Source organism: Otolemur garnettii, unplaced genomic scaffold, assembly GCF_000181295.1.
Source record: "Otolemur garnettii isolate 467f Iridium unplaced genomic scaffold, OtoGar3 scaffold00051, whole genome shotgun sequence".
Taxonomy (NCBI): domain Eukaryota; kingdom Metazoa; phylum Chordata; class Mammalia; order Primates; family Galagidae; genus Otolemur; species Otolemur garnettii.
This window is the reverse complement of record NW_003852446.1, coordinates 4,481,646-4,496,481: the sequence shown is the minus strand read 5'-3', so window position 1 is coordinate 4,496,481 and position 14,836 is coordinate 4,481,646. Positions and strand designations below refer to the sequence as shown.

The 14,836-nt window shown below is 43.1% G+C and overlaps 1 protein-coding gene across 7 annotated transcripts in view; it reads left to right on the top strand.

Moving 5' to 3' along the window:
- Positions 1-383: 383 nt before the first annotated feature.
- ADGRG2 (adhesion G protein-coupled receptor G2) overlaps positions 384-14,836 on the top strand; it is a 75,738-nt gene continuing 61,285 nt past the window's right edge. For all 7 annotated transcript variants that reach the window (XM_003791885.2, XM_003791882.2, XM_003791880.2 and 4 more), the window contains exon 1: positions 384-501. In XM_003791885.2, the coding sequence (XP_003791933.1) occupies positions 384-501 (118 nt within the window). The remainder of the gene's footprint in view (positions 502-14,836) is intronic.

The following is a 14,836-nucleotide window of genomic DNA, read 5'->3' as shown; positions in this document are numbered from 1 at the left end:
ATGGGTTAGTTAAAAGATTCTGCAACTACGACCTTTTCTGATTCTCAGCATAGTCTTTAAGCAGTTTATATAGTGGTTATAATTGTGTTTGTAACAATTTGTGTTTTTAGTTTTTCTTTTGACATTTAACATGTTGTCCATAAATCTACATGGATTACTTTGCTTATCGTTTTAATATACTATCCTAGGGGCTGATCCTCCCATAATAAACATGCGTTTTGCTTTCTGTAGCCAGTGCCCACCTGGCATTGCTGAGTCTCTGGAATCAGAGTGATTTAAAGGCAGTGGGATTGCAAGTTGTCTTGGTTGAGGGGAGACCTTTTGGGCATTTCTGTGTCGCATGGCAGTTGTGATGACCTGTTTTCTCCTTTTTTTATTCCAGGATGGTTTTCTCTGGCAGGCAGTCTGGCCATGTTGGCAGACCTGAAGAAGTTTTACTGACTTTCAAGATATTTCTTGTTATTATTTGTCTTCATGTTGCTCCAGTTACATCCCTGGAAGGTAAGGTGCCTGTTTTCCTTCTTTTTTTTTTTTTTTTCCTGTTTTTCTGTGTGTGTGTGTGTGTATTATGTTGTTACTTAGGATTTTCTTTTTTTACTATGGTAAAATAGACATGATGTTTACCCTTCCGATTATTTTTAAGTGTACAGTTATTTGGCCTTAAATACATCCATAGCTTTGTGCAACCATCGCCACTATCCATTTGCAGAACATTATCATCATCCCAAATAGAAAACTCTGTGCTCAATAAATAATAACTCCTCGTTTCCTTTTTCCTCCTCTTCCTGGTAACTTCTATTCTTTTTGTCTCTATGCATTTGCCTGTTCGAGGTACCTCGTATAAGTGGCGTCACATGATATTTGTTCTTTTATGTCTCACTTCCTTGGCTTTGTTTTTGATGTTCATCAATATTGAAGCACACATCAGAAGTTTGTTCCTTTCTAAAGCTGAATAATACTCCACTGTATGTATAGACACCATTCTGTTTGCCCATCCATCCATGGCTGGATGAATGGTTGGTTTCTCCTTTCGGCTGTCCTGAATCACGCTGCCATGAACATCAGAGTCTAGGTCTCTCTTTGAGTCACCGTTTCCTTTGAGTGACATACCTAGGAGTAGAATTGCTGGATCATATGACAACTCTGTGTTTAACATCTTGAGGAGCTGCCAGACTGCTTTCCACAGCGGCTGCATCATTTTACATTCCTACAAGCAAGGCACTAGGCTTCCAGTTTCTCCATGTCCTTGACAACACTTGTTATTTTCTGTTGTTTTGGTAATGGGTGTGAAGGGGTATCTCATTGTGGTTTTGATTTGTATTTCCTTAATGATGAATGATGTTGAGCATCTTTGCATGTTTAGCGGCCACTTGTATATCTTCTTTGGAGAAATGTTTGGTCCTCTACTTATTTTTGTTGGGTTGTCTTTTTTTGTTGTTGAGTTTTTGAGTTCTTTATACGCTCTGGATATTAATCCCTTATCAGCTATATAACTTACAAATAGTTTCTTCCATTTGGTGAGATGTTTTTCACTTTCTTCGTAGTGTCATTTTATGCATAACTTTTTTTTTTTTTGGAGTTTTTGGCTGGGGCTGGGCTTGAACCCGCCACCTCTAGCATATGGGGCCAGTGCCTTACTCCTTTAGCCACAGGCACCGCCCTTTGTGCATAACATTTTAATCAAGTCCAATTTATTTTGATGTTATCGCCCCCCCAGAATTGCCAAATCCAATGTCATGAAGACTTTCCCCTGTTTTCTTCTAAGAACTTTATAGTTTAAAGTCTTATATTTAGGTTATTTGATCCAGTTAGAGTTCATTTTTGTACATGGTTCAAGGTGAAGAGCATGTGGATATCCAGTTGTCCCAGCACCATTTGTTGAAAAGACAGTCTTTCCCCATTGAAGGGTCTCGACACCTGTGTCAGAAATCATTTGTCCATCCTTCTCCACTCCCACTGCTTCACTTAACTACCCTTAAAAAAAAAAAAGTCATTTCACCAGGGGCAGCACCCATAGCTCAGTGGGTAGGGCACCAGCCACATATACCAAGGCTGGTGTGTTCAAGCCTGGTCCTGACCTGCTAAATAACAATGACAACTGCAACAAAAAAATAGCCAGGCTTGTGGTGGGCACTTGTAGTCCCAGCTACTTGGGAGGCTGAGGCAAGAGACTCACTTGAGCTCAAGAGTTTGAGGTTGCTGTGAGCTGTGATGCAATGGCACTCTACCCAGGTGACATAGTGAGACTCTGTCTCCAAAAAAAAAAAAAAAATCATTTGACCGTGTGGGTGAGGGTTTATTTCTAGTGTTTGTTTTAAAAGTATCTGCTTGAAGGCCATACTATATAGAAATTTAAAGGCAGTGCAGAATCAGCCAAATGAAGCAGCATAGTATTTCTAGAAAAGGGGATCTTTCCGGATGGCACCTGTGGCTCAAAGGAGTAGGGTGCCGGCCCCATATGCCGGAGGTGGCGGGTTCAAACCCAGCCCCGGCCAAAAACTGCAAAAAAAAAAAAAAAAAAAAAAAAAGGAGATCTTTCAAAGCTTACGAACAAGGAGAAAAGGTTCCTGAGCAAGGCAGTAAAAGGCCAGCAATGTTGGGCCTGCGATTTCTGTGGGCCTAAACCAGATGTAAGAAATTTCGTTAGGAACAAGACTAGAAGATGAATGTTACTGAAGAAGACCTTATCAAAGACACACCTTCCTTATTCAGGAGAAGGTGGCAGGACTAAGGAGTCTTTATTAGATAAAATAAAAATCTGCCAGCAGCAAGGAGCAACAATATAAACAAACAAATAAAACACACATACAAATACACGTTCACACACAGAGTCTACATGGAAAACTTCCCAGCAAGCTAAAACAGAATATGCAATCTTTCAAAAAGTAGGTACTGGGGTGGTGGTGATTCTCAACCTTCCTAATGCCTCAATGTCTTTTCATTGTTACAAAGGGGTCGCGACCCACAGGTTGAGAACTGCTGTATTGGGGCATGTTGTCAAAAAGCCATTGTACTTTAAAATAAAGAAATGGCTTGGTACCCATATCTCAAGCGGCTAAGGTGCCAGCCACATACACCGGAGCTGCCAGCAACAGTGACAACTACAACCAAAAAATATCCAGGCCTTGTGGCAGGCACCTGTAGTCCCAGCTGCTTGGGAGGCTGAGGCAAGAGAATTGCTTAAGCCCAAGAGTTTGAGGTTGCTGTGAGCTGTGACATCATGGCACTCTACTGAGGGTAACAGCTTGAAAGTCTCTCTCAAAAAAAAAGTAAAATAAAGAAATGCTAAGAACTAAATGCATGCCGATGGCTTACAGTGTGCCAGGTTCCTACGTGCTTTACTTGTGTCCAGTCTCTTAATCCTCTCAGTCAAATCTCAGAAGGGAAGATCTTGGTCTTGTCCCCATCTTCTAGACCAGGAAGCTGATGCTGAAGGGACAAGTAAGTGGCCCAAAGTTGTTCGTGCCTAGGAAATGGCAGAGCTGGGGTCTGACTCTAGATGTTTTGCTTATAACGGTGAAACCAGGGTTCTTAAACTTGAATGTCCATCAGAATGACCCGACAGGCTCGTTGAGGTGCCAGTTGCCAAGCCCTTCCCCCAGAGTTTGTGATTTAGTAGGTCTGGGGCAGGGCCTGAGAACTGACATTCCTAACAAGCTCCCAGGTGATGCTGGTGCAGCTGGTGTCGGGACTACACTCTGAGCACCACGGCCAGAGAACTAGGGAGAGAAAACTCCCCCTGACATACATCCTGGGAGCCAAATTCTGTTGTTGTGGCTGTGTGACATTCATACAAACTGTGCTCTCCCACGTCATCTCCTTAGGGCATTCAGACATCCAGTGTGGGATTGGCAGGGCAAAAATCGAAAGTCCCCACTTTACTGATGAGTAAATGTCCCCAGGGACGTTATTGGTTAGGAAGTGGCGGAGCCCAGACTAGACACTAGATCTTCAGTCTCACGCTGCGGAGCTTTTTCCATCACAGGGTGAATGAGGCAGGAAAGCTGAACACAGGGAGGAAAAATTCACGAAGACGAAAGCTGTTCGTTAGAAATGCGTCTTTTGGGAAAATGATATTTTAAAATGATGAAAACAGGGGCAGGTAAATAAGAAAGGGCATAGATCCGAAACAAACCTGAAGAGGGGAAAAGCCGAGTGGTCACTTACGGCAGGTGAATGTATTCCTCGCTCTAGATCTCGGGTGAATTGATTTTCTTCAAGCAGTGGTTCTCAAAGTGTGTCCCCAGACAAGTAGCATCAGCATCACCTGTTTCTCAGAACTGTCTCTCAGAACTGCCGATAATATTACTTTGACAGCAGTGGGCACATGCCAGCCACTGTTCCAAATGGCCTTACAAAAGCTATGTCATTTAAAGCTCACTTGATAACCCTTTGAAATAGGCACTATTATTGGCTCACTTTACAGACGAGGAAACTGAGGCACAGAGGAGGTAAGCAACTTACCATAGGTCCAACCGTGAAAGGCTGCAGAGTTGCAGGCCATCTGGCTCCAAGGGTTGTATGTTTAACCTCTAGAAGATGCTGCCTGTGGCATTCATTCTCACCCTCCCTGCTGTGCTGGCCTCAGTTGCTTGGTTGTTGTGAGTCTGAATTAAAAATAAAGGTGGAACTCATAATTGTAAGCATCACAGGATGTTCTGGATCGCCCACGTGGTTATAGGCACTGTCTCCCTAAACAGCTTTGCACTGAGGTCTGTTGGTTCTTCGTAGTTTGGGATGGCTTGGGTCTAGTCTTTGATGAAGGTCAAGGGGACTGACCTGCCACTTCTACATCGGGTTGTCAGTGTGTGGTAATGAGCACCTGTGGTATGCCCAGCAGTGCTGGCTGTTGAGAGAATTTGCACTGCAGTTGGAGGGACATGACTATGACACAGGAGAACAATACAAACTGTAAGTCCTAACATGTGAGTCAGTGCTACTGGGCCAGATCTGTAGGTTAGTCTAGTTAAATGCTAAGCTACCTGTAGCAGGTGTTACTGGTGCCCTGCCTGTATCCCCATGACCCACCACAGAGGTCACCTGCAAACAGTTCCTGAGACATCCTCACTGAGAATGACCTGTGCCCACGGAGTGTGCTTGGCTTGTACACAGGCCAACCCAGAAGCACCAGGGACTTAGCCCAAATAGTGAAGGATGGGAGTTAGCGTTTAAGTGTGCCACCTTTCTTGTTCCTTGGTGGAGTAATGCTGAACTGTGTTCCAGAGCTCCCCAATTGGATTGTGGCCCAGTTGTCCATAGTAGTCACCTGCTCGTTAATGTACTCATACTGGCTTTATTCCCCTCTCTATACCATTAAAATGCTCCCTCCCAGGACTGTCCCCACTGGGAAGTACGGTCACCTTCCAAAGTTTAGCCAAATAGTATAACCTCTGTAAACCCTCTCTGCCCTCAGAAGAGCTAAATCTCTCTTCTCAATGATCCCTTTTCTCTGTATCCATACCTGCGGATACTTGCTACCCTGTGCCATGGTCACTGTGGACTTCCTTTGCACATGAGTCCTTTCAGTGCATTGTGGGTGCCGAGTGAGACGGGAGAGTGAAGGTTTGGCAAAGGGGTGGCAAACTAATGGGGGGACAGCTGAGTGTTCGCTCTGGGCTGGCCCTTCTAGGTGCTTTACGTGCACTATCTCATCGAATCCTCAGGAACTCTTTGCAGTAGGTATTTTTTATCTGGGTTTATAGATGACGAAACTGAGGGTCAAAGTCTTTTGCCCAGAGTCACACAGCTAGGAAAATTTCCCATCAGAATCTGTAGTCTGTACTAGTCAAACTCTACCAGACTGTGTAGGGATGCCCTCAGAAAGTGTCTGAGGACCAAACGAACATGACATTGTGGCGCAGGGAGAAGGGACAGAGGGAACCCAGGGTAAGCCACTGGAGAGCAGTCACTCCCGTTGGCCCTGGGGGATCTGGACTATAAACACAGTAGCTTTACCCTGGAAGCCTGAGAGATGACTCAATAGCTCTTGATGGCAGGGAGAGGTGGGACTGACACTTTCTTGTTAGGCCACTGGCCAACAGAGAAAATCCTTAGATCTTAACACTTTCAGTTATGTAATTTGCTCACAATTGAGGGGCTCATTCTGTTCTACCAGATCCCCAAATGGGCTTTGGTGGGTAACTATACTCATCTCTAGCTCTCCAGTGCCTTTTTATTTTTGGTTCTTCCAAGGAGGTCTTGTTTTAGGTACAACTATTCTATTTTCCAAAGAGTGAGATGACATAATAGTGGAAGATGGTTATAATTTCATTCTTGCAGAATTGTCTTCCCCATTTGGAAACAATTACATATTTGAGCCAGTTTGGTGAGCTCATGAGCTATAATCCTCAACTTTCTCTCTGGGCTGGGTCTAGATCTTTCTGTGCTGTAGGCATTTCCAGTGGTAAGTCCCTCTAATAGGTTTCTTTTCTCCAAGGCCTCACTGTCCTATTCCTTCTTCACCCTCTCATACTTTGTCCATCTGAGTCTTTGTTCTTCCTTGTCAAGAAGACATTGGAACTACAAGAGGTAGACCGTCTGCTCCTAAAAGGCAAAAAGCCTATCTTGTTTGACTTGTCCTCTAATACCAAACCCAGTGGGGGTCTCCTGCTCTCTCAGTCCCCTGTCTGCAAAAATGAGATAATAAATGTTTACCATGGCATTGACCTGATGCCGGTCTTGCCACCCTCAAAACCCTACTCCCTGTAGAGATAGAGAGGTGCAAGGTCACTTCTGTTGGACCCTGACTCTTTCCCTGGCGGGTGGAAGGGATAATCAAGGGTGATGAAGAGTCTTGATAGATTGAGGGGGAAACTGAAAGCAGAGGACATGATATCTCACTTTCCACATGGGACTCCCAGGAAGGACTCCTCACAGGGGCCTCCTGTACATCGACACAGGCCAATTGTAGAGATGAGAAATGGCAGGCAGAAGACTGGAGACGGTGTCCCCTCTAAGTCTTTCTCAGCTTTCATGTGGCAGGGTAGGGCTTCTAAATTGCCCTCATGTTCCTGGTGTTCAGAGCCAGGAGTAGGGAGAGGGTGAAAGGACTATGGCATGGGCGACCCAGACCAGCCAATATGGAGGATGTGACACTCAGTAGTGAGAACTGAAGAGAGCTGGATCGTCAAGAGTGGGCCCCCCGGGTCTGGGTATGATTCTGATAAAACAGACCATGGAGCCCACTGACCACAGCCTTTAGTGGTGGATGCTGGTTGGACACCCAGGAATCCTGCAGGGTTGGGGAGGTCTCTAGAGAGGCCATTCATTGAGAAGTCAGAACTCAGCACTGGGTGAGCTCACAGACCCGTGCCCTTCTCCCTGCTGCCAGGAGGACAGCAGCACCCCAGCCCCAGCCCAGATGCCATCTTGACTACCAAAAGGAAGAGAAGGAAAAACAAAAATTGTGCATTTATGCAAAAGACATCGAGTTAGTCAGGTACTATTTAGGAACAAAAGAGATAAATCTACCTTAAATCATCAGATTTAAGGATCCCTTTCCTGTTTTTCTGGAATGAAGGCCCCACAACAAAATGGAGCCATCTTAGACATCAAAGGAAGCCTGGGGATTTTCTTGTGTGTTTATTGTTGTTGTTATGTCTGCATCTAAATTGCGTCTATAAATTATAAATTTGCTTTGAAACTAATACATACACTTACAATGTGTCAAGACACTGCTGGAAGTTGTCAAAGTCCATCATCATATCCTGAATTCTGCTTCTCCTGTTTTTTTTTTTCTCCTCCTGGTTTTATCTTTACAGATATGTGGAGATATCCTTCAGGTCCTTGAGGGTAATGGGGACATCTTTTCCTCTCTCTGTATTCTCCATCATGTCAAGCACATGAACTCAGTAGACTGTGATTGTTTGGTTTTGGTGACTCTAAAGACTAGAGATTTTCTAAAATCTCTCCCCCTCAACTTAGATCGTCAGTATTAAGCCTTTGACTGTAGAGTGCTCAGAAACGAAACATGCCAATTGAAGCGTGCAGCGATCACAGCAACCTTTACAACACACGGTGTGCTACTGGACATTCTTTGGTTTCTTACTAATCAAGAGAATTCACCTAAGTTGGTTTCAGTTTCAGTATTTTACATTTACATTTATAAAAAATAATATGCAAACAAAAATTTAATATGAAGTGATAAAGCTTTGCCATATCAATAAAATTTTAATAATGTTTTTTTGGGTTTGGTAACTGTAGCTCTGTGGGTAGGGCGCTGGCCACATACCCTGGTGGTTTGAACCCAGTCCAGAGCCTGCCAAACAACAATGACAACTATATTGGCTTGGCGCCTGTGGCTCAAGCAGCTAAGGCACTAGCCATATACACATGAGCTGGCAGGTTCGAATCCAGCCCGGGCCCGCTAAACAACGTCAACTACAACCAAAAAATAGCCAGGCATTGTGGCGGGCGCCTGTAGTCCCAGCTACTTGGGAGGTGGAGGCAGGAGAATCACTTGAGCCCGGGAGTTGGAGGTTGCTGTGAGCTGTGACACTGCGGCACTCTACCCAGGGCGATGGCTTGATGCTCTGTCTCAAAAAAAACCCAAAAAAACAATGACAACTATAACAAAAAAAATAGCCAGGCGTTGTGGCAGGCGCCTGTAATCCCAGCTACTTGGGAGGCTGAGGCAAGAGAATCACTTAAGCCCAAGAATTTGAAGTTGCTGTGAGCTGTGATGCTATGGTACTCTGCCCAGGGCAACATACATAGTAAGACTCTATATATATTTAAAAATATATATATATATATAAAATAATCCTTTTTTTGCATGGTACAACTCAATGTGTGTTTCGATGCATAATCCAGTGAAGTTGATGACTCTTTGGATTTATCATACTCCGTGTTTATATATATTCCCACAAGACTCCACTATTTGTACAGATTATTTCAGGCACAACTGTGGAAAATACTGAGACTGTATGATGCTTACAGGCTCAAGTCAGGTAACAACAGTAACGTGTTTGTTTTTGTTTGCAAAATGAACAATGCCTACAGGCATCATTCCCCCCAAATGAACATCTTGTTTGAAGGTCTAAAGCAGTGGTTCTCAACCTTCCTAATGCCTCCCAATGCTGCCATCCTTTAATACAGTTCCTCATGTTGTGGTGATCCCCAATCATAAAATTGTTTTTGTTCCTATTTCATAACTGTAATTTTGCTACTGTTATGAATCGTAATGTAAATATCTGCTATGTAGGATGGTCTTAGGTGACCTCTGTGAAAGGGTCGTTCAACCTCCAAAGGGGTAGTGACCCACAGGTTGAGAACCACTGGACTAAAGGCATCAAAAGGTTAATCTCATCTGAACCCAGTGAGTTCTAATACAGCATCTACTGCTCCTCTGAACTTTGTCATAGCTTAGCTAGAACGCGTTTCCTCTCCTCCATATGATGAAGAGGCTTACCTGATTGCCTGTTAAGATTTCCTTCATAGCCTAATATTATGTGAGTTCAACTACCCAGTAGGGACATTCTTTGGATTCCTAATTCATTGTCCTGGGACACTGGGGATCCTTGTGTCTACCAAAATCCTTATGTGATGTCTGAACTGTTGATTGTCTATGCCAGGTTCTCACACTTGGCTGTACGCTGAAGTCACCTGAGGAATTTTAGGAAACCCTCATGCCTGAATCGTAACCCCAGAGATTTTGTTGTTATTGGTCTGGGGGTACAGCCTGGGTATTGGGTTCTTCAAAGCAAACCAAGTGATTCTAGTAGGACTGAGAACCACCTATCTCTGTACTCCCATTTTAAGGCTATTGTCTTGTTCAAGCTCCTAATGTGAAATTGGAAACAGCTTAAAAGTCATATTTTTTTAAACTACATTCTTTTTCTCAAAGGTTTTTAAAGTCATAATGAAACCACTACATTTCTTGATTCCAAAATTGATCAAAGCGGCCAGGCGTGGCGGCTCACGCCTGTAATCCTAGCACTCGGGGAGGTGGAGGCAGGTGGATTGCTTGAGCTCACGAGTTTGAAACCAACTCGAGCCAAAAAAAAAAAAAAAATAATAAGCGAGACCCTCGTCTCTACTAAAAATGGAAAAACAGAGGCAAGAGGATTGCTTGAGCCCAAGTTGGAGGTTGCTGTGAGCTATGATGCTACAGCACTCTATACAGGGTGACAGCTTGAGTCTCTCTCTCAAAAACAAAATAAAACAAAATTGATAAAGGCCCCCGAAGTGGCTCTTGCTGCCTGGCAAATCTCCAAGTTGCCGGTCCGATCCTTGCCTTGCTTCACTGCAAAGTCCCAGTGTCTCTTCATAGGATCCAGTAACAGCAGCTGGTAGCAGCCTTAACAGAAACGTTAACAGCAGCAGCAACACAAGTGGGCGTTTCTGTAGATCTTCCTGATGTACAAAGCACCTGGGCATATGTCATCTCAGCGTGTCCCCTTGAGGTACACAGAGGAGTTTGAATTATCCTCACATTGCTGATGAGGAGACAGAAACTCAAAGCAATGAACGTTCTAGCTTTCTAAGAAAGGAATAGTACCAGGATGCAGAAAGCGGTGCTCCAGGACTCTTTTCTCTTTATACCAGCCTGCATGAAGTACTTACTTTGGGCTTAGAGGGTTGGAATCCTTTCCGAGTTCACACTGCTGGGCAGTGGAAGTGGTGGGATTCTAGAATTTATGTTCTTAACCGCTTCCCACATGTTTAGTCTCTAAAGCCATTGAACACAGGTTTTTTTTTTGCTTTTTTGTTTTGTTTTTGTTTAGAGATGAGGTTTTGCTATGTTGCCCAGGCTGAAATAATCATGATGTACCCACTATAGCCTGGAACTCCTGGGCTTGAGTAATCCTCCCACCTCGGTTTCCTAAGTAGCAAGGACTCCAGGCACACGCCACCGTGTTTGGCTTGAAATGTTTTTTATACAGCTTGCCATGATTCATTCATCCTGGGATGGAGTTGTACCCCCAACACATGGGATGAAAATTAAAAGGTCTGAGGAAGAAAAGCAATAGTCCCACTGATTTAATCTCTTAGGGATTAAGTTGATGTTCTCAGAGAACATGCTCTTGAAATGTACCTTCATGGCAGGTACATCTTTATTTCAAGAAATAACAAGGGGTGGTGCCTGTGGCTCAAAGGAGTAGGATGCTGGCCCCATATACCAGAGGTGGCAGGTTCAAACCCAGCCCCAGCCAAAAACTGCAAAAAGAAAAAAAAAAGAAATAACAAGAAGCATATTGATCTTGGCAACAGGTCTCAGTTTTATAAGATCACAGTACTATAGAAGAACCATCAAGATAAGTTGGAGATGCTTTTGTGATGATGCTTGTGGCAACTGTGTCAGTCTTTAGCATGGGTGTCCTGTAGGTGCAGATATAGCTGACTACCAAGCTGTGCTGTCTCTCAACTGCATAGACATTTTTTGCCTTGCTCCTAAAATAAAGTATGATTTGCTATTACACAGATTTGGATTTACAGTAAAATCTACCAAACTCTTGGTTTTGCTGTACAGGCAGAAGGGGGTGTCTTTGAATTAGCAAGGAATTTTCAGTTACTTATAGGATATTTTCAAAGTAGAATTTTAAAACTTTAAAGCGAGTTGCATAATACCGCAAGAACGGAAACTCTATCTGAGGCCAAGAACTGTGTTTTATTCCTTGCCACCACCCCAGTGTGTGGCACACAGTAGGCCTTCACAAATAAAAAGAAATGAATAAGCTTTAGGCAAATCACTTCATATTTCTAAGCTTGTATTTTGTCACTTGTCAATGGAGAGGGTTGGACTATTTTGGTATCTGATATTTTCCTTCCCTGTGACTTATTTTGTAATTCTTTTCTTCCAGTGAACCGCAAGTCCTAAAAGACACTATATTTTAAACAGTTTATTTGAATAAATCGTTTTGCCCATTTTTGTATTGAACAAAGACAAATATGACAAGGTCCAGTGTTTGTGACCAGCAGTAGAAAGCCAATATTGATACAATTCTAAACAAAGCAAACATCACACTCTAACTTTTTTGTGTAGTCTGTTAATCAACAATTTTTAAATGATGACAATATGGTCTAAGTGACTACCTTTGCAAAACGACAGTATTGCTCTCGGTCATCTTCAAGTCTCCTTCACCTCTAAAGCAGATTTCTATGAACTTCAGTTTCCTGATGTGTTATAGGAAGAAGGGCTGGAACCCCATGATCTTTCTAGGAGGTGCCTTCCTATGATGATCCTAAGCGATGGAAACTTGAATCAGGCAAACACAGTGTTCTAACAGATACTCCCACTAATGAAGCATTAGTAAATGAGAATGTTTTATAGTGCAAATGGAAATCACATACAGGCAAATCATGGAAGAAACCATCTTCACGATTTTTATTTATTTACTTATTTTGAAACAGAGTCTCACTTTGTTGCTCGCTGGGTAGAGTGTCATGGTGTCATAGCTCACAGCAATTGCAAACTCTTAGGCTCAAGCGATCCTCTTGCCTCAGCCTCCTGAGCAGCTGGGACTACAAGCGTCTGCCACAATGCCCGGCTTGTTTTCTCTTTTTGTTAGTAGAGACAGGGTCTCGTTCTTGCTCAGGCTGGTCTCTAAGTCCTGAGCTCAAGCAGTACACTTGCCGTGGCCTCCCAGAGTGTTGGGATTACAGGTGTGAGCCCTGCACCCAGTCTCATCTTTATGGTAGTTAAAATTGAATTTTACAAATTACTGGTGCCACATTATTTGCATTAAGGGAAAAACAGTTTCATATATAAAGGTAAACTTTACCCAAGGACATAGAATCATATAGTCTGAATTAATAATAGTGGCAATTTATTGTTGAAACTGTGCTTTGTAAGTATAAAATAATTTCATTCAAAGTAACCACCCCTACTTTACAGGTAAGGAAATACAAGTAGAGAAATGTTAGAAACTTAATCAGGGCAGAACCAGGATCTGAACCTATGTCGGTCTCCCTATAGAGCCTCTTAATCACATTTAAGGGTCTCTTAGTCACATTTAAGCCTTGGCTAAGCAGGCATGTTTATTTATTCATTGAAAATCAATGAACATGGGCATTTTATTCATGTATTAGCACACCAGAGTTTACAGATTATCAAAAGTGAGGAATCTCAGATCAGACTTTCTTTTTTTTTTTTTTTTGAGACAGAGTCTTATTATGTTGCCCTTGGTAGAGTGCTATGGTGTCACAGCTCACAGCAACCTCCCAACTCTTGGGCTTAGGTGATTCTCTTGCCTCAGTCTCCCAAGTAGCTGGGACTATCCGCCACAACGCCAGGCTATTTTTTGTTACAGTTATCGTTGTTTAGCTGGCCCAGGCTGGGTTCGAATCCACCAACTTCAGTGTATGTGGCCAGCACCGTAACTACTGTGCTATGGGCGCCAAGCCTCAGATCAGACTTTCAAAGGTCATGACAAGCCAAAGGCAATATGGGGAGAAGACATTAGAACAGAACCAATACCACACAAAGGCCTGGGGACTTGCCAAGGATCTTCTACCCAGAAGTAGAAGTTCCACAATAAAGGTTAAGGGTTAACATGGCTTCAAAGGAGTTCTAGACCAGCCTGAGCAAGAGTGAGACCTTGTCTCTAGAAAAAAAAAAAAAGAAGCCGGGCGTTGTGGCAGGCACCTCTAGTCCCAGCTATTCTGGAGGCTGAAATGGGAGAATCGCTTGAGCCCAAGAGTTTGAAGTTGCTATGAGCTGGGAAACAAAGTGAGACTCTGTTTGAAAAAAAAAAAAAGGCAACTTCAAAATACAACTTTTCCAACTAAGTAGAAGTTCTATGCGGCAGGAATATCCATAATTCCAACCTCTCAGTGATTTTTACTAGCATGTAGTTTAAGGAACTGGTTTGTCACATGGGAGTCCCGATCTCAAGGTTCCTGGAAGAACTACAGTAAGGATGTTTGCTAGGAGCAAAGCCGGGAGGGTGAGTCACGAAGTAGGGGTTGTTCATATTCGGCCTCAGAGTGGCTAGGACTTCTCACGCAATCCTCAATATCATGACAAAGAACGAGAGAGAAAATGGTGGCTGGGAGAGTGATTGGAGCATTACTGTTGTCCCAAACAAAGTGAGTTTAATGGGTATTAGTTACTTCACAGCATTATACAGCCACCACACACGCTTGCAAGCTAATGAGCTCGATTCCGTATCTATTAATACTGCTAAATAAAACATGATGCTAATATCTCCCAAGGCTCTATTTTGTTGTTTCCATTCTGAAACTGGCCCAAAGATGTTCTGAAGATCATTACAGCTAGCTAACGTTATCTTTGAGATTGTGACTATTTTTCTAGTTTGTCCTTATATTCCGTGGTTTAGAATTCTTCTCACATCAAACCACATCATGATTATAGTCAGAAAAAAAGAATGGATGCTCCATTTTAGAAGCCCCTAAGGAGATGGCATCTCATTAAGGACGGCCGAATAACCCCATGATTCACTGTACCTTCCACTTTCTTCCTTGAAACTTCGCCTGGTCTTGAATTTGTATAAGAACTTTGGAAACATAAGTTACGGTCATCAGCCTCCTGCCTCTTTCCTCCCATGTTTCCAAATTGAGCCTTAGGGCATTTTGGAAATTGGAAGCAAATAAGAAGTGGAAGTCTTGCTCATAAAAGGGAGAAATCATTTTTAGATGAGTCACTGGGAAAATGAGGAATAGTGAGGGCATCACCGTATTAATTATTGGTGTGAGCAGTATTTACTGGGCATCTTCTCAATACTTTTAACAATAGTACCTATGAAGTGTCTTTTATTAAAATTATCCTCATCCCTGGTTTCCAGATGGGAAACTGAGGTGCAGATGGTTAAGTAAGTAGTCAAAATTACCAGTGACAGAGCCGGGATATGGAGCTAGGCCATCCTGGTCTTTGGAG